This window comes from Alexandromys fortis, unplaced genomic scaffold (assembly GCF_014885135.2).
Source record: "Alexandromys fortis isolate MF-2015 unplaced genomic scaffold, M_Fortis_MF-2015_v1.1 scaffold_348, whole genome shotgun sequence".
In the NCBI taxonomy this organism is placed as follows: Eukaryota; Metazoa; Chordata; class Mammalia; order Rodentia; family Cricetidae; genus Alexandromys; species Alexandromys fortis.
Genome location: NW_026068223.1, coordinates 81,544 through 104,224, shown reverse-complemented (window position 1 = coordinate 104,224; position 22,681 = coordinate 81,544). Strand labels below are relative to the sequence as shown.

Genomic DNA, 22,681 nt, shown 5'->3' with positions numbered 1-22,681 from the left:
TAGGGCTTGTGTTTGAGAGTCGTTTCTCTCAGTGCCTGTACTTAGAGCACCTCACAAACAGTATCATGAGATGCAGAATGCTATTCCAAGAGGCTTAGGTGAAGAGGGAAGTGGAGGAGATCTAACAGAAATCAGATTATACAATGAGCAAAAATTTAGGATAAAGAACAGTAAAAGTTATTTCTGCTGGGCAGTGGTGGCACACGCCTTTATTCCCAGCACTCAGGAGGCAGAGGCCAACCTGGTCTATAGAGTTAATTCCAGGAGAGCCAGGGCTATGCAGAGAAACCCTGTCTTGAAGTTCTTTTTCTCCCCACCATTGAAAAATTTTTGCTATCTATCTTCTATGCTTAGATGCAGAGAATCAATGCCAACAGCCTCAGTAGACAAACCCTGGAATCTGAACATCTCATTTTAATCCAAAAGGTCTAATTTCTCACCCACTGTCTGCAGCAGGCTAGGGTAGCTATCTCCATGGTTGTTTCAGTGGATGGCTATTACTTAGGCTTTTCTTAGCTAGAGCACATGGGATGCATGCCTTCCAAGGTCACTGAGATAGAAGAAAAGGGCACCAAGGCTCCTAAAGGCTTCATCACCCGAGATGTGGCTCTCTTCAAACTCACTTCTCAATGGCCAATCCTACTCCATGTTTCCAAACACCACTGGAACCCCAAAGGAGGCTGGCAGATAAAGAGGAAATTGGGTTTATCTGGCATTGCCTGCGAGTCTCTGAAACAAGCTGCCTCAGTTGACACTACCATAAGCTACATGAGGCTGTATGTTATATTTAGGTCTTTTTAATGACTTTTAAGAGGAACTTTCTGCGGCTTGGAGAATTATCTATACAGTGGCCACATTTTTCAATTGAATGTGTAAATTCATTATGTATTTCAAACAAACAAGTAGCTGATAGAGAAAACAGCAGGCAGATAACAAACATTATCAAATCAGGCACTTACAGCATCCAGCAGAGTTTACTAGAATAGCCCAAAATTGAGAGTGCAAACAGAAGATGACGTCATCAAACGGCTTACACACATGCAGCAGATGGCAACCGGGAAACAGACAATCAGCTGGGGTTCCCAGGGGAGAGTCTCGGGTGTAACAGTGATCAAGAAAGGCTTTTAAGTACTTACATAGCAAGGGGCGGATAGATGGTATCAAATTAGGCACTTAGAATCATCCAGCAGAAATGACTTGGGAAGCTGAGGCAGCCAGCTGGAGTTCCCTACTGAACTTTTCCACCATGGATGGGCATTGCATGGCTCAACTCCCAGCTTCCCATTCCCACTCCAGGGGTTTTTATATCCTGGGACAAACCATAGTAACACTCAGGTGGAAATGGCTGACCTTCTAGTTAATCTTAGGGAGACTCAGCTGTGTCGCTCATCCATTTGAGTGGCCCATCCCTGGACAAGGAGGGGGCAGTTTGAGACGAACATGCTTGGGTCTGAAATGAGGAGGGACCCTTTCTGGACCCAACTTCCCAGTGAGCTCGAGTAGCACGTGTCAATTTACCAATACGATAAACATTACATGGAGGCAATGCCAATCATCATGGATTTGGATAATTGAAATACATTTAATGATGAAGTGGGGAACCCTGAAGCTCTGGTTTCCATAATATGTGCAGCCAGAGTGAGTTCTTTGATTCAAAATTCTCTGGACACCCTGAGACTTTCTTTTGTGAATAAGGGGAGTACTTTATGTCTGATATAAAGATCAACTTTCTCTCTTTCTATTCTCTGTTTTTATTTAAAAGTGGATTCATTTATAAAAATATTTTCTGCTCATATTTGACAAGTCAGAAATATTGAAAAGTTGAAAAAGTCAACCATTCATAACCTCACCTTGGCACTGCATGTGGAAAAGATCCAGGCTTGTAATGGCCTCTGGCTAGCCGAAAGCACAGATGCGTTTGCTGCTGTTAATGCCATTGGTGTCACCCATCCATTTATTTACTTATGCTGGGCTTGATTCCTTTCTTTCTTCCTTTCTTTCCTCCTTTCTTTCTTCTTTCTTTCTTTCTTTCTTTCTTTCTTTCTTTCTTTCTTTCTTTCTTTCTTTCTTTCTTTCTTTCTTTCTTTTGAGATAGGCTCTCTCTATGTAGCCTTGACTATCCTGGAACTCACCATGTAGACCCTACTGGCCTTGAGCTTACCTGGATCCACATGCCTCTGCCTCTCAAGTGCTGGGATTAAAGGCATGCGTTCCCATGCCTGTCTTGGGTTTGATTTTTTTAAAGAAAACCTTAAGGTTCATGGGGAGGCAGGTACAGCAGTTTCCCACATGTCCTCTGCCTTCACAGCCTCCCCATCATCAGCATCCCCACCAGAGGTTTGATATGGTTGACACATAATTGCCATTGGAGTCCATAGTTCACTCTTAGGATTGGAGATTTTGGTTTGGTTTGTTTGTTTGTGTTTTGCATGTATGTGTGTGAATGGAGTCCCGAGGTTGATGTCACATGTTTTCCCTGATAACTCTCTACTGCGTATGTTGAGGCAGGGTTTCTTAGTTTACTCCAAAGCCCACTGCAGCCTGCTCTAGGAATCTCCTGTCTCTGCATACCACACATTGGGATTACAGTGGCATAGCAAATCCGCTGGCATTTGTGCGATTACTGCAGATCCGAACTGAGGTCCTCTTGCTATACTCACAGAGCATTCTCACTGTCTTGAAAATCCTGTTACTAAGTGCGGTAATAAACTAGCGAGTCTTGCACAAGACATCTGCCTAACTTTTTCTAAACCTAAAATCCTCCACCCTGAGACTTTTCTCACATGGTACTTATTAATTTCTCAAGCACGGTGCTTCAGAGCATTGGAGAGCCAGTTTGAACGGTCCATTAGCAAGTATCGTTTTAGAATGGCTTCACTCACCTTTTGCTGTAGACCTGGTCTTGAAGGGAGACATTTCTTCCTTGGTACAGCAACCTCTAGGGGCAACTCGATCAAAAACCCAAATGCTACAGGCTGCCTCCAGGGCCCAGGTGACACAGCAGCCTGCTATCAGAGGCAGGTGCCAGAACCGCCCTCCCCCCAGCCCAGGCCTCAGCCTCCTTTGATCTGCCCACATCCCCACACATCAGATGTCTCTGAAGTCACATGTGTCACCTGCGTCTCTCCACCATCTGTAATGAAGGCAGTGCAGGGGTGGGGAGTTCCTGATTCATCCATCAGCGGAACCCCCAGGGGGAGGCAGGCAAAGGCCATTTTACCTCTTCCCTATCTGCAGAAGGGGAGACCTAGCCCAAGAGGGATTCATGTCTCTGTCTTAGTTTTCAGAAAAAAAGTGACCACAAAGGTGACTTTTGTGAGCCAATGGCTTACACAAATTGGCTTTAAACATCTTTCCCACTTTTCTGTTCTTGATGCTAGAACTGATAAACTCTTGTTCTTGTTGTGGGGAAAACAGGCAATTTAATCGTGGGTGGAATTGAAATAACAAAAGTTTGAGAAGCACAGCCTGGAGTTTGTAAGGGCCCATTGGGTCCCAGCCCCTCCTCTGACAACACAGAAGCCCACTTCCCCCCATGAGGACCCCTTGGCCTTCTCTATCTGTCCATCTCTGCCTGGCGCCACCATCTTCACCCCTCCCAATAACCACATCACACTGCACGATGTGGGCAAACAGCTTGGCTGTTATTATGCCCTCTGATGGACTCACTCACTGGAGGCCATGTCAGTTTCCCCCAGACACTGCCTGGCCACCCCAAGATGCCCCGAGGGGAACATAGGCTCTGAGGCATTACTAAGAGCTCAATTCGAGGCACCTGTTTCTTCCAAAGTCATCCTCAGCGTTCCTGGTGCCAACACTGCTCTGAGTCCCAGAAGTCTTGGAGGGAAGAATTAACCCAGGTTGGCTGTCAAACGTATGGGAAGTTTCTGCCCGCAGCAGAGCCAGCCCGAACATCTGCTCCACTTGGTGCCCTCTCCCCCAGCTCTCCTCTGGAATTTTCTCCCGAAGATCTTGGTAGTGATGACCTACATAATTGCAGAGAGGCCTCTGGAGATAAGGTGGTGAAATTATTATAATGTAGGAGATGAGCACAGGAAATTCAGGGTTCTGGGTCGTTTTATAGGGGGATTCATGGACAGGTGAAGTGGAAGAGTCGGAAATCTTTGCAAGTGAATGGTAATTTCCTATATGAAGGACCCAAGAGGTCCCCTCCCCCCATCCAGTGATCCAAAAGGGGTTTTCAACATACAAATTATCTGTCTCCATCCTGCCAGACCAAGCAGGACTATTTAAGGGGCGAGCTGGGCCAGAAGTGCAGCTGCATCCGTGCCCCAAGGCCTGTCTGCTGCCGCTTTGCCGGTCCTTGCCCACCGCCAACTATGAGCCGCCAGTTGACCCTCTATCCTGGAGCTGAGCGCCTGGGCTTCAGTGGCTGCTCTGCTGTCATCTCGGGCCGGTTCAGCGGCAGCCATGCTTCAGTCCGGGCCGGGGTCAAGGGTGCAGCTTTTGGCAGCAGGAGTCTGTTCTGCATGGGGGGCGGCCGGCGGCTGGCATTGAGCTCTTCCGGGCGGAGCGGCGGCTTTGCACTGGGCCACGGAGGGGCAAGCGGTGGGCGCCCTGGAGGCTTTGTGGGCACCATCTTCGGCAGTGCAGGACTGGGCCCTACGTGTCCATCAGTGTGCCCACCGGGCGGCATCCCCCAGGTCATCGTCAACAAGAGCCTCCTGGCCCCACTCAATTTAGAACTGGATCCAGAGATCCAGAAGGTGCGCGCGCAGGAGCGAGAACAAATCAAGGCCCTGAATAACAAGTTCGCCTCCTTCATCGACAAGGTATGTCCTTCGGCATCTGCTAGGCCTGCATTGACACTGGCGAGCGCCACGGTGCGTTCGCTTTGCCGCTGATGCGGGAGAACTGGGCTAGTCTCCTTTCCAGCATCTGTCAAAGAGGCTCAATAATGATTTCTTACTGGGACCTAAGGATTAATACACTTAGGACAGTGCCTGGCACACTTACCCAGAGAAGGGGAACCTTATCCTTTTATGTGGGACAAGACACCAGAGATCCACATCCAGAAGAGGGGCACTAGAGGGACGAAGACCAGGGAGTGTCATAAGGCACGGAAGTAAAAGGAGGGAGGGCATATTTTCAGAAGAGGGGAGAGAAAAGGGTCAAAAAATTTAAGTCAGGCTTAGAGATATTTACAGAGAAGACATAAAGTGTTCAGCAATGGGTAATTCAGAAAGTGTCTTTGTTGGGGGTCAGTGGCAGGGACCCTAGTGAATGGGAAAGGGACTAGAAATGGGTTTCTCTCACCTGGCCCCCTATAAGAGGGCTCGGCCATGAGCATGTTAGGGACATAATGACAGCTGGCATTGTGGAGAGATTACTGTATCCTGGGTTTCCTCATCAACTCTTATCAACTTGAGACCTCTGCTTCTCCTCTGGGTTTTACATGAAGGAATCAAGGCCTGGAATGATGAGAAATAAACCCATGTTGGTGGAACAGTCAATGACTTTTCGCTCCTAACTCCCTACTTCAGCGTCTTCCTTCTGCCCTAAGCTCAGAGACAGGTAGAAGGGAATGGCTGGTGAGTAGCAGAGGAAATGAGGGGAATCCTGAAATATGTGAGAACTGGCTTTGAACAAACTGAAAAGTCAACCAGTAGCATCCGAGCTCTAAGAGAAAGGGAACGTTGCCGTACCTCCCACTCTCCAGCTCTCAGCTTCTTCAGCAAGAGAAACTGACCCAGTCACATGGCCACTTGCCAGGCAGATGACACCATTGCATTCTCAGAGACGGTCTTCCCTTGACATTTCAGATCCCATGCGCCCCTGGCTGAAGGGTCCCTCGGATAAACCATTATTTCCTCCGTTCCACTCTCAGAAGGCAGTAGCACAGGGAACTGTGGGCCATGACCACCTTTCGGTTGCAGGTGCGCTTCCTGGAGCAGCAGAACCAGGTGCTGGAGACCAAGTGGGCCCTGCTGCAGCAGCTGGACCTGAACAACTCCAAGAGGAGCCTGGAACCGGTTCATGAGAGCTACATCAGCAACCTGCAGAAGCAGCTGGAGACACTGTCCGGGGACCGGGTGAGGCTGGACTCGGAGCTGAGGAACATGCGGGAAGTGGTGGAGGACTGCAAGAAGAGGTGAGTGGGGGCGGAGGTGGTGAGTGGGGGCAGAGGTGGTGAGTGGGGGCGGAGGTGGTGAGTGGGGTGGAGGTGGTGAGTGGGGGCGGAGGTGCTGAGTGGGGTGGAGGTGGTGAGTGGGGGCGGAGGTGCTGAGTGGGGGCAGAGGTGGTGAGTGGGGGCGGAGGTGTGGCTGGGAGCGGCCGCGGATGGCTTCCCATGCTTTAGCTCCTTGGTTGAGACCGTGGGTGTTTCTCTCATATCCTACAGGCAGAGACACCTAAATGGGGTTGGAAAGATTGTACATCTACTCAGCATGCTCCCCCGTGTTGTCCAGGAAACCTGTCCAGTTTCTAGCCAGGGAAGTTGAAGGCTAGGGCAAAGAGCACTGGCTGAAACTCCTCTGCTTAGTCCAAATGGCTTTTTGAGTTTTCCTAAGTAAGGTTTTCTATGACAGTTTCCCCCTGGAGCAAAATTTAAAACTAAGCAATATGAAAATTTAAAACTTAGTTCATCTTGAAGTGTACATATCCCGTGCAATCTCATCTTTAAGGAAAATTGAGAATGTTTTTGAGAACAAGGAGGGGAATTTCAGAAGGATACAAACCTGGTATTTGGAAAGTTTGCTTCTAGTTGCCAGGTTTGTAGGGTCAGGTACCAGCTGCCATAATTTCAAGGGGTGGAGATGCTCAGTGCTGAAATATTTTTCTTTTTCCACATCTGAACGTCCTGGCCACCCTCTTCTGCAGTCCCCTCAGCCGGAAGCATAGTCTGAGCTCTGCACAGAGACCCCCATGGAGAGCTGGCGATTGCCCTGACCGCAGAGAGACTATAGGCTCAGGCTTACAGAAATGCTTCCAAATGGTCGCAATGAGTGCAGGTTAACTGAGAGCAATGGAGTCCGGATGGGGCTGGGTCTCAGGTGGAGATCTGAGCAGAGGCTGCAGAGGCGGGGCAGGGAGCACAGCCTGGAATCTGGGATGTGTTGTATGAACTGCTTTCTTTGTGTTTATCCAACATCATTAGACAAACAGAGCAGTCTCAGAAAGCATCCCAGGCATATTAACTATGTTTGTTTAGTTATATTAGGGGATGTAGCCAAGTGCCACTACACGCTAGTCCAGTGTGCGACTACTGGGCTACAGCCCCAGTCCCCAGTTACACCTTCAATCACTCAGCTTTCTAACTCACATCAATCTGGGTGGAAGGGCTGCCAGTGACGTACCTTAGGGATGCATGAAGAGCTGCAAAGTGTTACTTATATTTAAATATATAGAGGGAGCTGTCTTCAAGCATTAGATCCCTAACTTTTAATGTATAACAAAATTTTACCATTTTGAGCTTTTTAAATAAAAAAAGTTAACAATGCTACTTTCTTAATCTACAATATATCCACATAAAAAACATCCTGGACTCATCCAAACTCTTTTCTAAGACCTTACTTTGCCTGAAATGGAAGTCTGAACCTGGTGGCATAGTTTCAAAGTGAGAGTCGTGCTTCTGCTTGGTAGACTGGTGTCACATCACGTCAATGGGGATGGGCATGTGGGTGGGTGAACCTTTCTCCTGTAACATGGAGGAGGTCACTTGTGAAGGTGAGGGCAGTGGATCCTCATGTCCCCAACCCAGTGCTGTCTCGGGAAAATCATGTCAGGGCAGATGTACATGGACTAAGGGAGCTAGAACAAACAATACTCTCTGAAGCAGTAATCCTTCTCGGGGAGGCTGTTTGCCCTGGAGTAAGTAAACAGTGTAGCCACGCGGAGGTTGAAGTCTGCAGACCTGAACTGTCCCGAGAGCAAGGCTCTTCTCTCCAACAGGTACGAGGTGGAGATTAACAGGCGTACTGCTGCGGAGAATGAGTTCGTGGTGCTGAAGAAGGTGAGGGTGGGGTGCAGCGGGGGGAGGGAGAAAGTTAGAGCCAACCGTCTGCCACAGGGGTGTGCACAGGGCAAGGGCAGGGACCCTTTGGGCAGCTCAGTTCCTAGGGACTCTGTCGTCTCCATTCCTTCTGCTAAGGGAAGAGCCTTGGGTGCTTAGAACCTGCAAACCTAGAAATCTGCAAACCTAGAAGCTGCAAGCCTAGCCCCAGCATTCTGCTGCATTTCTACTGTGGCCCTGGAATTCATACGAGTTAGTTTCTTGAAGCACGGGGTGAAGGGAATGAAGGGTTAAAGAAATTCCACTCCAAATAGCAGGGAGGGCACTGAGGGCAGCGTGGGCAGGCTAGAGAAGGCAGCCAGATCATCATATGTGTCCCCAGGATGTGGACGCTGCTTACATGAACAAGGTGGAGCTCCAGGTCAAGGTGGATACTTTGACAAATGACATCAAATTCTTCAAGGTCCTCTATGAAGGGGTAAGGACTTCACTGGCCTCCCTCAGGGAGCTGCTGGGGCTGGAATGGGAAAGCCTTTGTCCTGGTGTGGCTGACATTCACTGAGGCAATACTGAGGGCTGTCACAGAGCCAGATTAGCTCTGAGGAGATGTTGATGACAGAGACCACTGTCCTTCAGGCTTGGCATAGAAACATCATATGAAGGAACTTTGGGATAGTAGAGGGAGGCTTGCGAACCCTGCCTGGGTCTTCAGGGAATGTCTCTGGAGAGAGAAGGTCTTGGAAGGAAAAAGTGGCATGTGACTCCCTTGAGTTTTGACATGGTTAGCATTGCCTTCTTTGAAGAAGAATGGGGGGACCTGAGTACAAATGGGGTACAAACAAGGTGCTAATCACCTGGGACTGAAGCTGAAGGTAGCCACTCTCACTCCCAGCTGAGGAGGGGTAAAGAGTTGGCCAGGGAGGGTCGGGGGAAGTGCTGTCCTCATGGGGAGCTCTAACACTCCGCATTGGTCACCAGGAGATTGCTCAGATGCAGTCCCACATCAGCGATACATCCGTCATCCTGTCCATGGACAACAACCGGCAGCTGGACCTGGACAGCATCCTCACTGAGGTTCGAGCCCAGTATGAGGAGATTGCTGTGAAGAGCAAGACTGAGACAGAGAACATGTACCAGTGCAAGGTGAGCCTGGTGCGCAGTGTGCAGAGAGCTCTGAGCACAATCGTTTTGTTCTCAGTGTGCATGTGTACATGTGCTTTTGAGTGTGTATGTGCACACGTGGGCCTGGATGTATAGAGAACATGTACTAGTGTAAGGTGAGCCTTGTTTGCACTGAGCGGAGAGCTCTGAGCAAACCCATTTTGCTCTTTGTGTGTATATGTTTTTGAGTGTGTATGTGCACACGAGGGCCTGAATGTATATATGAGCTTAGTTGAGATCCCTTTTGTTTGGGAACTGGGCCTCATAGGCATGTGGTCTGGGAAGTCAGAAGGTCTTAGTATACCTTAGGAACAAACACAGTCCCTTCCCTCACCATGACCCTGTGCGGCAGATGAGGCCATGCCAGTTACAACACTCATAAGTCTGTGAGTAATCCACACACCTCAGCTTTGCTTCTGGTTTCCAACTTTGGTGAAACAAGGACAGAAAACTCAAACTCGAGCAAGCCATCATGTTTAAGAAGCCAAGGGCCCTGCTGAGCTAGTGTAGGCAGAGGCTGCTTGTTTGTTTCCCAGCTGCTCAGACCGAATAATCACACAGAAACTGTAGTACTTACAACACTGTTTGGCTAATAGCTTATGCATATTTTTAGCTAACTTATATCTTAAATTAACCAATTTCTATTAATATGTGTATCACCACTAGGCTGTGATCTACTGGTAACGTCTGGCTGGCAACTGGCATCTTTCTCCTTCGGCAGCTACATCTCTCTGACTCCATCTACTTTCTCTCTGTATCTCTGTTCGGATTTCCTGCCTGGCTTTACTCTACGAAGCCATTGGCCAAAACAGCTTCTTTAATAACCAATGGTAATAAAACATATTCATAGCATACAGAGGGGAATCCCACGTCAAGCTAGAGTAGGACCTTGCTTTAGGTAGAAGGAGTAGAGTAGCTGCTTTTCCACTGCCTGTCACTCTCCCTCCTTGGCTGGTGCTTATGCTGACTCAACAGGAGATTACAGGCACTGAGCACCCTACTACATACTGAGGAGCACTCCCCTCTGTGCTGAGCACCCCATGCCATGCTGAGGAGCACTCCCCTCTGTGCTGAGTACCCCACTCAATGCTGAGCAGCATGCCTCTCTGTCTGTGCTGAGCACCCCATCCCATGCTGAGGAGCACTCCCCTTGTGCTGAGCACCCCACCCCATGCTGAGGAGCACTCCCTCTGCTGGGCACCCCACCTCGTGCTGAGTGCTCCTAAGTTGGTAAGTCCTTAACCACCTTGCACTCTTCCCTTCTAATCCTGCCTCAGATCCAGGAGCTGCAGGCCACAGCAGGCCAGCATGGGGATGACCTCAAACTCACCAAGGTCGAGATTACAGAGATCAACAGGCTGATCCAGAGGATCCACTCAGAGATAGGGAACGTGAAGAAACAGGTGGGTTCCATGCAAGAGGCAGCACACGGGTTTGCTCAGCACCAATCTTGGGGTCATCATCAGGTGGGACAGACTGGGCTGTGTGGGCGGGCACAGCATTCTACACCCATAGTGCATGCTGCAGCTGCTATGGGATCCACTGGACTAGGGTTAGGTGAGGCCCCAAAGGAAGTTCCATGAGGACGTGAGAGTTCTCCAGGATGAAGGGCAGAGGGAGAGGGGAAGTCAAGGAAAAAGTGTTGCCTCTAGTATAGGGAGGGGCCTGCCTACCTGGAGCAACAGGCAAGGGTAGCTTGGAGCAGAGATGCCAAGGGGTAGGAGATGGCGGTCAACTTCTAAGCCAGACGGTGGCTGCGGTGGGCCATGGATGCCACTCTTAGGTTCCAGCATTGCTATAGGAAGTGTCACCTGTGGTCAGCTTTAGATGGAATGGCACTCTTAGGTTCCAGCATTGCTATAGGAAGTGTCACCTGTGGTCAGCTTTAGATGGAATGGGGAGGGAGGCAGCGACCTTCTGCCTTGGTCTTAGCCCAGAGCTCTGCATAGCTATGGCCTGCCTCATGGTGTCCTGAGGTGGGAACTGCACCCACTGTCCTCCTCCCTGCTAGCATTTGATGGAAATTTCACTGGTGCCATGCCTGTGATTCTGAAACCATCATTTGTGGGTACGGAAACCAGTCAGGCATTTGAGAGCCCCTGCCTCTCAGGCAGGTCAGATTTTCCCCATCCTCCACTTCTTTAGTCTGTACATGAGTGTGAACATGCATGCATGTGCACACACACACACAAGTCCTGTGTTCATTTTGTTTATGATCCCTGGATGAAATAATAACTTATGGATTTTTATTTCAGACTGATAGACATGCGTGAAAATGCAATGTTAAAGGTACTTTCAGTAAGAGCCTGGCATCTACTTGCTGCAATTCTGTATGTTCACAGCTGGGCAAGATTCCCAGAGCCATCTTAGTTCAAAGCCACTGTGGTGAAGCCTGGGCCCCAGTGAGGGTGTGGGATTGTTTTCACTACTGTCACTTTTTAGATCCGTTTGCCACTGTGTTCAGCTGTCACGGAAGATGCCTCTGTGGGGACCCCCGTGATATTCATTTCATGTTGTATCCTCTAAGACTCCTAGCCAAGGGGCTCATCTTGCCTTCTCTCCCTTCCACTGAGGAAGATGCCCACCGAGTCTCTCAGTGTTTGTGGTGTTTGAAAGGATCTGCAGATCTCATGTCCTTCCAACTCAGCCCTTCATAAGACCCAGGCTTTTGGCATTCCCCAGTTTACCCTGCCAAAGAGCAGAGGGCAGTTTGACCAAATTCATGTCACCCTCCTGCCTGACTGGGCCTCTCTGGTCCTGAGGATGAGCTATGATTTCCCATGGTGAGGCCGCTTGGTCCTGGGAGTCTCCTCCAGGCTGAGCCACTCATTAAAATTCTGTGGGTGTCAGCAGATCTGTGGGCTGCTAATCAGAGGAGGTGACAGCTTAGGAAAAATCTAGGTCCTTTTGGAGTCAGGACCTGCTATTTCTTCTTCATAATGAAGCAAACTTCGATAGGAAGGTGGCACCCCAAAAAGAATAGGCTGAAATTTAGATCCTACCAAAGCCTTAGCAGAATGACCAAAACACATTCAAACTAAAAGACTCAAGAAGCCCCCAGAGCCCTTACACATGTAAACACCCAACCCTGACCCCAATAAGATTCCTAACTCATAGTGTTCACCATCTGCAGAGCCTGCCAGTCATGCAAATGCCTCTCTGAAGCCTGTTCTTACCCCTTCGTAAGAGTCTCTGCAGAGTGGGCAGGGTAGGCTGCAGTTGTGGTAGATTTAGTAGGCAGATACTTTGCCTAGAGTAACTTATGAGATACCATTTCTTCCTCGGGATTTATGGGCACTGCTGAACTGTAGCCATGGGGAGACTTTCATCCAGACTGTCTTTAAAATCTAACAGCTGATGGTTTCAAATCAAGTGGGCAGAGCCAGGGGCTCATACCCAGAGAGCCCACCTTCTCTATGTCCTCCTCTTAGGGAAAGATGCTTACGTTTAGAGGCTGAGGCATGGGTGGTGGGGGTAGAGGGGGTGAGGTGCCTGGAGTCACAGCAAGATAGATTCAACCTCCAGTGACCGTCCAGCGAGATCCTGAAACATTTGTTACCAGTCAGCGTCAGGAGAGGAGGGCTGATCCAAAGTGCTCAATCTGTCTGTTCTTCAGTGCTCCAACCTGGAGACGGCCATCGCTGACGCTGAACAGAGAGGTGACTGTGCCCTCAAGGATGCCCGAGCCAAGCTGGACCAGCTGGAGGGTGCCCTGCAGCAGGCCAAGGAGGAGCTGGCCCGGATGATGAGGGAACACCATGAGCTCATGAATGTCAAGTTGGCCCTGGACATGGAGATCGCCACCTACCGCAAGCTGCTGGAGGGCGAGGAGAGCAGGTGAGCAGAGCAGTTCTGAGCAACAGTCATCTTGTCAGAGAAACTTGGCTTTAAAAGGAAGCCAAAGACAACTGGGCTGTGTTTGGGGCCTAGAGAAGTGAAACCACACAACAAACAAATGTGCTTGCCTTGTGCTAGGGGAGACACAAATTATACAGCAAGAAGGACTGACTTGTAAAACCCCTAAAAGGCCATGGGAGATCAAGTGCCAATGCCACTAATATTAGAAAGTGTCCCCTGACTCTTCATGGTTCTCGAATGGGAGCGGGGCAAGAACTCTCAGGGTCATCCAAGTTTGAAGTCACTGTGGCAAAGCCTGAGCCTCAGTGAGGGCATGGGACCGGTCTCCCTACCGTCACACCAGAGAGCAGAGTGCCCCTCAGAAGCAGCTCAGGAACGGGCTGGGGTTGGGGCTTGCTCTGATGGGAGAGACTTAATCTCAGAGGTGACCCCGTGAGTAGATGGGGTGATTGTTATGGTGGGCTTACCTGTCTGTTCTCTCTATATAGGATGGCTGGTGACTACCCAAATTTCGTGAGCCTTTGTGAGTATCTGCATGTCTTGGTCTGTCCTTGGTTACCTTTTCAGGAGCCTACGTAGCTCTGATTCCATGGCACAAAGGATAGATTGGAATCCAGGGAGTGGGATGAGGATGAGGTTAAGGATAGAAAGGTAGAGGTGTCTAGCTTCAGTGAGAGGCAGTGGCTGGAGAACGATGCTGGAATAGGAAAGAAAGCAGCCTGGTAGTTCTTAACAGCAACGTTCTGGAAGTGGGCTGCAAGTGATGCTTGCTGGCAGCTCTTCCCCTGAGCCCAGAAGGCGTGGCCATCCTCCTCCCCATACTTCTGCTGATATACAGACCACTTGCAAAAAAGATTGGATATTCGGGGTTACGTGCAGATAAAGTGAAGCAATGGCTATGATTGGTGCTTCCAAAGATACCTTGGTAAACTAAGAGGAAGAGGGAGCAAGCAAGGGAGTGGCCAGAGTGTCTCCGTCACGAAGGGCTCTGACCAGGGTGTAGACTAACGGGGCAGGGTCTCCTGTCATCCTTTCCAGCTGTCATAAGCAGTACCAATGCGGGACCAGGAGGTGCTGGCTTCAGTGTGGACTTCGGCTCCTCGAGCAGTTACAACTACAGACCTCTGGCCCTGGAGGTCAAGACCAAAGGCAGCTGCGGCAGCGAACTCAAGGATCCCTCAGCCAAAGCCGCAGGCAGCAGCTGTGCAACCAAAAAGGCCTCCAGATGACAGACGGGGGGAGTGCCGTGACGAGGCTGTGGGCCTCATTCTTCTCCTGCTTTTTCCTCGGGTCCCTTTCCAAGTTGGGAAGTGTTTTCTCTATCACTGAAATCCCAACCCATCCCTCAGCCCTGTTTTCTTCAGTGCAGGAAACTGTCTGGTGTGGGAAGGCCAGTCAAGGGCTCTCTCAGTGGTCTCTCTCCCTGTCTGGTGCGGGAGGGCCTGTCATGGGCTCTCTCATGGCCTCTCTCCCTGTCTGGTGCGGGAGGGCCTGTCATGGGCTCTCTCATGGCCTCTCTCCCACTCCCATTTACTGTGGCTGACTCACATGTAGAGATGAAGCACAGACCCAAGAAATTTCCCTTCAGCCAACAGCAAGCCCCCTGCTCTGTGTCTTCTTCAGCCTTTGCTGTCAAGGGACCATCCCTCTTTGTCCTTTGATGAGGATTCTGTCTAATTTTCTATATCTCTTGCAATAAATGATTGACCAGGAATACTTTAGATTGGGTGTTATGGTTTGAACTGGGAATGCCAACCCATAAGCTCATGCTGTGAGTAACTGGTCCCCAGCTTGTGGCATTGTTTTGAGGTCTGTGGGGTCTTTAGAAGATGGGACTTGGTTGGTAGAGGTAGGTCACATAGGCCTTAAAGATTATACCTACCCTGGGCACCAGCCTTCTCTCTGGTGATGGCCTTGTGCTGGGTCACAGCATCGTGAAAATGCAGTCAGGGGAAGTTGGAGTGTACAGGGGGAGCCTGTGTTCAAGGACAAGCAAGGGGAGATGTCAGGCCCACTTCATAACCTGTTCTAGAGACACTTAATCTAGTCTCCAAAGAAAGCCATTAGTCCAAGCATAGGGCAGTGTCTCCAAGACTCAGTCAAATCCCAAAGATCCCACTGTGGAATCAAATTTCGGTATGAAATAAGTGGGAACAAGCATGTACAAACATGTCCCTTTGGTTTTCAGTGTCTCTGTCTTGCCCGAATGTCAGTCTTACCACTGGCCTAACTTTTGGGGGGATCTGACTCTTGCTCTACCCTGGACAAGCAACTACACATGGTCTGTGCCATCTGGTTCCAGCCAGGTGGGCATCAGGTGCAACTGATCCTTTAAACAGTTGAGATTGATCACTGCTGTGGCTGCAGGGAGTGCTCAACGTTTCCCATGTTGTCATGTATGAGATGTGTGATACACCCCCCTCCGGCCACGTGGATACATAGGACCACCAGAGCCTTAGCAAGGCTTGTCACTCAGCATCTTTAACACCCTGATGTTTCTCTTGCTCTGTCTAGAGTTGTCCTTTCTCCCCCAAAGTGGCCCCACTTTATTCTAGCTTGTGCTTGTGGAAGCTTCTGGATGTATCTGTTCCCATTGTGTGCACAAAACCGTGGTGGCTTACGTAACAAGTATTGAGTGAGCCATTGTCTGGGCACTGGGGACATCAAAGCAAATAGCATAAGCAGAGAACGGCGGGGCTCACAGTCTACTGGGGACAGGAAAATCCAGTACCAACAAGGCAGTGTGTGACATGTCATCAATGCCTAGAAAGATGAGCAGTTTGGGTGATCTTCATAGGCACCTGTACTTCTGCAAGAATGCTTGTTTCTCGGGTGGTTAGCCAACTGATTTGAACATAGTTCTCATGGGCAGGCCTGTCTTGTTGAAGGGTGGCATTCGGGGTGCCTATGACCCGTCTTCTCCTGTGTGCCCCACCCTCCCTTGTCCATCAGCTATCACTTAGCAGGCCAGGCTCTTCATGCTCAGGCCTTTGAACTTTGGTCCTTTTAATTGTCAGTTGTGGTCCAGTGCAAACCCGTGTCCTTGAAAAATGGGCTTACCCTTAACTGGCCTTTTTCTTTCTGTATACCAGTAACTCATTTCAGCCCTACTGGAGCATTTTCTAGGGAAGTAGTGTAGCTCACAGGAATCACATAGCGAGGAGGAGCACCGGTGGACATCAAAGCCCAGTGAGGTTCTGTGCTCCTACTTCCTACACAGCCATACTTAGCAGAGATCTCGCCGCAGAGGACACCCCACTGCTGTTATGATCTCAGCTGTGCATTGTGTAATGAAGACACTTTTTAGAGAAAGTGTTGCTAGGTAATTACGTCACTGTGCAAACATCAGAGTGTGCTTACACCCACCTGGACAGTGCAGCTAAACCCTTGTTTCATGGCCAGTGGACCCCACAAAGAGCTGTGCTAGACACAGCTGCACACAGCTGTTTCTGGGGTGCAACAGCACACAGTGTACCCACACAGAAACCAGAAACATCCATCTGTCATCTTGTCAAGCATTGCTGTGGCTCATAAGTGTGTGAGCTGCAGCGTTTTACAGGTGGCAGTACTGTAGATGTGTGTGTGGCAGCCTTACTGTGAACACTCAGTCCTACCCTGTGCTTTGGTAGCTAGAGCATTATAAAGCGACAGGAGTTTCTCAGCCTTGTTTTCCCACTATGGGACCTGGACATATAGTCTTGCTGCTTGCTGACCTGAATATGCAATGTGTTATTGCAGGATCTGACTGGTTGGTAACTTCGTCTGGAAAGAGTTTTGCTGAGTGACACTGTCCAGTTTGGAACACCCTATGTAGCTGGCCTTTGACTTGCCATGATCCTCCTGTCTCTGCTCCCAGAATGCTGCGATTCCAGATTCTCAGCACCACATCCTGTCTACAGGATTATACTTGAGTTTGTGGGGGCTCTCTGTGTTTGTACGATGTGTATTGGTTGGTTCAGCCCCCAGGAGTATGGCAGCGGTACCTGGTGGATCTGGACTGTGGGCTGTGAAACATTGTGTCGGTCTCCTCAAGAGCATTCATTAGTATCCATCAAGGAGGTACAAACCCTTCCAGTACCTCTTATCTGTGCACACACTGCCCTCTGCCAGCAGATCCTGGTACTGCACCTACTGTGTCCCTGAGAAAAGACTACAGCGAAGCTGGGGGATAATCCTGGATCAGGCCTGGGCCTCTCAGGAGGAGGGGCTGCTTGACTCCCTGGCCTGCCTAGACTGGTCCCAAACTCTGAGTTGCCAGGGCCCTGTCTCCTGTCTCCCCTCCTCCTCCCTCCTTCTCCTCTCACAGATGGAGAAGGAGGCAGTTCCCTCTTTCCGAACCTCCTCACCTTTAGCTAGTTAGCTGTTCCTTCACACAGCTTCTCATCAACAGGTGCCTGAGAACCTTGGTGCTGTGTCAGAGGTCCTGGGAGTGTGGGAGGCCTGTCACTCAGCAGCATCCCCTCCTCCAAGCCCCTCTGGCACTGCATGCCAGCTCCAGCCCTGGCTACAAGAGCAGTCTTTGAACAACTGTTTCTCAGAGCAGATAAATCGGGAATAGCAGTACTAACAAGGCACAGCCAGTGCACAGCAGAGGTGCACATAGACAATCTTGGAAGGCTTCCTGGAGGGGTATGTAAAGGAAGGCTAAGAGGGAGCTTTGTAAAGATTTTGTAGGTCTCCAGGACTCACTGGATTTCCTTTGCATTGCCTGTCATCTTCATACTCTGATTTGGCAGCTGTTTCCAGCACCTCCATAGCTGAGGGTGCGCCCTAACTCCTCCTGCCTGCTGAGACATCCATCCCATAGCCTGGGTTGAGGTGGACCCCCCTCAGGAGATTCACGGCCCAAACCCTTCTTTTTGCCTCCCACCATCCATTCCCCCAAGGCGTGGTATTTTAGATCTGGATCTTTGGGGTTCCAGGTCCTTCTAGCTGGACCTACAGATGAAGCACCAAGTGCTAGAAGAAAGCCAGCGGAGGCCCTGAACTGCAGCGTTCCGGTCTAGAGGGGGCAGGAGCGCCATTCAGGTGGAAAGGGCACACTGCAGCCGGCAGTGAATTTCATGCCTGCCTGGCGTTTGTTACTTTGGCTACTAATGACTGACATGAGCAGCTCAGTCTGCAGGCTTTTTGTTTGCTTCTTTCTTCACTTTTGCAGTGGAAAAAAAGAGAAAGAATTGGTGAGAGAGTGAAATGAGTTCAAATGTTCAAAGAGTAACTAGTGCCTGGCAAGCCTCGGGCAAGCAGTAGTTCCGTGTTTCACCAAGGTGTGCTCACCAGGCCAGTTTCACTCCAGTCCCTGCTCCATCTGTCCCAGTCCCACTGCATTCTCCTTGGCCCCAGAAGCTTCTTCCCAGGGCTCCTGGCTCCTCCAGGCACTGTCCTTCCTCTGCTCTTCACTATTCGGAGAAGAACTGGGGTGGATTCCTCCTGGGGTTCACTGTCTCTCACTCCCCAGTCCCTGGTGGGTGCCGTTCTCCCCACTCAGCTCAGCTACGTCCTGACTCATTTTACAAGCTGCTTTCTGATCTGGCAGTGGGCGTCACAACTCTTAGCCAGTCCCAAATCGTCACTTGCCTCCTTGGGACCCCTATCTCCAGGGAAGGGAAGACTTAGTTCCCTGGTTATCTGCCTCCTCTGCCACTGCCATTGGAAGAGTGGGCAGGATTTTTCAGCTTACAATTGGAGGAGTTGATGTGGCCCCGGGTTCCAGTTGCCAGCATCTAGTGACCTCAAGCACTACCTGCTCCAGCCTCTAATTCTATGACCAGTTTTCTCCTGTGGGGATGGGCTCGGGTCTCTCACTGTACAGAGACAGGGGATTTCCTGAAGTCAGCAGGTGGACTGTCCGTCCCTTCAGTACCCTTCTGGGCAGATGTCAGTGTTTATAAACTCTGAGGGCTTGGTTCACCTTCTGTTGCCAGCCTCTGTGTGCAGCCCCCATCTTCAGTCTCAGCTTCCCTGAGCAGGCCTTTTCAGACCTGATCTCTTGCAACACCCTTAGTTTTTCCTTGATATCTTACTTTTGTGTTTTTCCTCCCAGTTCTCACCTTGTCATGTGTTTATCTGGTGCCCTGTACCTTGGGCCTACCCGGGGGTGTCTCCCCAGCTCCCATCCACTTCCCGATTCTATCTCCAAGTCTGGCAAGCTCCATTATAATGTTGGTAAAGAAAGGGGGCTGGCCTTTCCCTCCACACCTGAGGCACGTGTCACCACAGGCCTGGCCCACCACTCCAGCACCTCCCTAGGGATGAGATGGGGCGAACTTCTCCTTCCTGTTTGGACAGGGATGGTGGGAGATAGAGAGCATGTCATTAGTGATGAGCTGGCTTAATTACAGCCCGCAGCAGAGCCGGGCTTGTTTACTCTGCAAATGGGCGAAGGAAGAGGTGGCTCAGGCATCAGACTTCCCAGACATGATCAAAAGATCAAGGCTGCTCCCTCCCCCAGCCCTTTTGTTCTCTGAAAAAGAATCATACCAAAGCTTCTTTATGAAGGCCAGAGTAAGAAGGGATCTTACACACATGTCTCCGAGGGACTGAGGGTGGAGGGATTGTGGGACAAAGAGAAGGATGAGCCAGTGCCTGAGTGGGCCCCCCCCCGTGGTATTTTGGAACAAGCGAGGGGAAGAAATCTCATCTTTCTCAGAGCAAGACTACACTTGCCCTGGACATTCCTGAGAGCATGTGAGCAAGGGAGAAAATGCCTGTGATGGCCGGGCAGGCGGTGGGTGGGGCTGTGCAGGCCGCGGGGAGCTTTCCTTTTAGAGGAGGGAAGAGCACTTCATCTGTAACAGAGACCGAGGGTCTACACCAGTAGTTAAGGCCATGGATGTAGGAGCACGCATGGGAGGAAGAAACAACTAGGAGGACCTTAGAGAGACCCGGGGCAGGATTTTCTGAAGCTAAAGGATATCCAGACTGGGAAAATAAAAATGATTCCACAGTCGCTGAGTGGGGGCAAGACTCCTGAGCCAGAGCCCTAGTGAGCTTGGATGTGCATTCAAGTGGTCATCATGGTCAAGATTCCTACTTCTCATAACCACGAGAGGGTCAACACGTTTTGTGGTATGTCCCCATTTAGTGCACCTTGGAAACGTAGCTGTGACCTGAAGCCTAGCAGCCCCTCCTTTTACACTGCTGGTCTCTCGGAACTTCCTACAATGCCCTTTGGAGGGGGGAGCATGAGAAAGACACCTTTCTTTATACCCACTGCCACCAGGAGTCAAAGGCCTTGCTCTGCAACAGAGTGTTGATGTTCAGATGATTAGCACCGAGGCCTTCCCAGGAGACAGCCCTGAAGTCCAGGCTCCTGCACGGTGTCTCGCTCTTGGCTCAACTAGGTAGTTTTACTTTACAGAACAGTCCCAGTCTTCTCATCTGATCTGTACCCAGGGTTCCCACTCACTGCCCCCTCGGCCACTCCCTCTCTAACTTAGCACCTGGCTCAAGAGCCCAGATCACGCCTCCCTGGAACATGCACCTTTGGCCATGGGATTGAATCTACAGCAGCTAAAGGATCTCGTGTTAGGAAGGTGATGAGCTTGGAGAGGGAGCAAGGCAACAACAGGAGGAAGCTGCCCAACTAGGGGTCTAGAGGGCGGAAGCAGGGCTCTCTGTGCTGAGGATAGGCAGCGGGGCTGGGTTTCGGCACTGCACTGGTCTGGTATGGGACAATGAGAGACTGAGCGCCAGACCCTCTCTCCAAGAATGACCTTGATCTCAGAATCTTCCCAGAGTGGCTGTTTGGGTACAGAGACAGATCAAGGGGTTAGAGGAACATGACCTTCGTTACCCCCTGCAAAGCAGACAGACGTGACCTCAGCTTCATTCCCTTGGGGCTGTTATGCTGTCCCATTTGATGTTCCTTTCTACTTTTCTCTGGTGGATGTACTTTCAGGATTGGATTTTTGTTTTCCCAGAATATTCTGTATCAACATGGTGACAGATTAGAACTCAATGGACTCAGTTTCTTTGAGACTCTCTAGGGTCCCTGCATCTCCTGAAGTTCTCAGGCAATGCCGACAGCACAGGCTCTGTGAGGTTTCCCTGGAGGTTCTTGTGCGACTCTACACTGCCCGCAGGGAGAGGAGGACGACTTGAACAGCCCACTCGCTGCACCTTACAGGCTATCCAGCCTTCTAGATCCCAACTCACACCAGAAAGCCCAACCTCCTACAAAAAGCACACTTCAAAGTAACTAGTTGAAGAATCCCAATTTCAACAGTAGCTGTGTAGTGGGCTGTTTCCTCCCAGCAAAACATGACCTTTGTCACCCAGACACAGAACAGGTCTGAATACCTACAGAAACCTCAGGAGGTCGGGACTACTGACGTTTTCTCAGAGAGAGGGAGGTCACAAAACCCATGACAAAAGACACTCAAAATACATTGACACCCTCATGAGGTCATTATCTGGTCCTCTTCCCCCGGCATTCCAGCTGCTACGGCATAAGAGGGAGCAAAAGACTGTGCTGGGCTTTTTTTCCAGTGTTACAGGTGCCCACCCTGTATTCCCAATGGTAACCCCAAAACATTTACATTTGCCCAGCTAGACTTGACAAACTCTCATTTTAGGCTGTTGGCCTCTTCCCTGTCTGGGACAAATAGATCTTGTTTGTCATCATAATTGTTATTGTTGAGTGTGTGTGTGCATGTGTGTGTGTGTGCATGTGTGTGTGTGTGTGTGTGTGTGTGTGTGCATGTGTGTGTGTGGTCTCCGGGACAGGCAGTTTGTCTGAGTCACTCATTGACACAGGCAGGTGGAGGTAAAACTGCAATAGCTATCACAGAACACACTCCACTTACATCTCTTCTGTCGCCTCCAGCTTGGACAGCTTCCCTTTGGAGTCTAATATACAGTGCACACACAGTAGGCTCTCGATCCCATACCCATCGACTGACTCAGTGTCTCCAGGCTTTAGAGTCTTACTACTCCAGTGCACTTACGGCGGGAGGGGGGTGGTGAAGATGGCCATGAACAACTGAAGGGTAGCCCATATGGTGCACGTGCGTGGGGGAGGGGCCGTGTTAGGCGAGGGGGGGAACAGGTAGAGGAGATCCTTAGGCCAAAGCCCATTTCCAGCACTGCATCTCCTAGGAGTCAGGAGGGCACTTTTGTCTCTACACAGACAAAGTGTGTCTGTCCTGGTCTCTCTCACACACACACACACACACACACACACCAATAACAATGGCAATGACAGCCGAGATCTATTTATCCTGGCAGGGATGGAGCCAGTGGCCCCAACCTAGATCAACCAATCACAGCCCTGCTGTCTCTTCTGTCTCTCCCTTAACATCACAATCACCACAGCTGACCACCCCAGGTGGAAATTGTACGTGGGGCACACTCAGGACTTCCTTGGGAAGGAACATGAAGGGTGCCAGTACCCCAGATCCTCTTCCTAGTCCCCCTAGCCTGCTGCTTTGAGAAGTGTGGGTGGGCTTCCCTCATTCCTCTGCTCATTATTTTTAAAGATCAATTCTTTGAGAATTTTATACAATGCATTTTGATTATAACCCCTTCCCAATCTAACCTTTCATTCTTACCCTTCAACTTCATGTCATATTTTTAAAACATAAATCAACTCCATTTTTTATAACAATTGACTACCAATACACGGGTGGGCGTGGAGTCATTCACTAGAGCAGGGTCGACCCCTCAGGAGCCACGCCCTTGAAGAAAACC

General features: G+C 50.2%; 1 protein-coding gene across 2 annotated transcripts; it reads left to right on the top strand.

The window, feature by feature from the left end:
• Positions 1-3,672: 3,672 nt before the first annotated feature.
• LOC126493590 (keratin, type II cytoskeletal 72) lies at positions 3,673-14,220 on the top strand. 2 transcript variants are annotated; one of them, XM_050130607.1, is made up of 9 exons: positions 3,673-4,793; positions 5,898-6,112; positions 7,912-7,972; positions 8,355-8,450; positions 8,951-9,115; positions 10,411-10,536; positions 12,750-12,970; positions 13,480-13,514; positions 14,030-14,220. In XM_050130607.1, exons 1-9 carry the CDS (start codon positions 4,341-4,343, stop codon positions 14,218-14,220), a joined length of 1,563 nt encoding a protein of 520 aa, XP_049986564.1. In that variant the 5' UTR covers positions 3,673-4,340. The 2 variants fall into 2 exon arrangements, with proteins under 2 accessions (XP_049986564.1, XP_049986565.1); XM_050130608.1 differs by lacking the exon at positions 10,411-10,536.
• Positions 14,221-22,681: the final 8,461 nt, after the last annotated feature.

Excerpts from the sequence above, each read along its gene's own strand:
- LOC126493590 (XM_050130607.1), top strand. The coding sequence starts at position 4,341 with ATGAGCCGCCAGTTGACCCTCTATCCTGGAGCTGAGCGCCTGGGCTTC. Across the intron at positions 10,537-12,749 it reads TAGGGAACGTGAAGAAACAG|TGCTCCAACCTGGAGACGGC; the intron begins GTGGGTTCCATG and ends TCTGTTCTTCAG. Across the intron at positions 12,971-13,479 it reads CTGGAGGGCGAGGAGAGCAG|GATGGCTGGTGACTACCCAA; the intron begins GTGAGCAGAGCA and ends CTCTCTATATAG.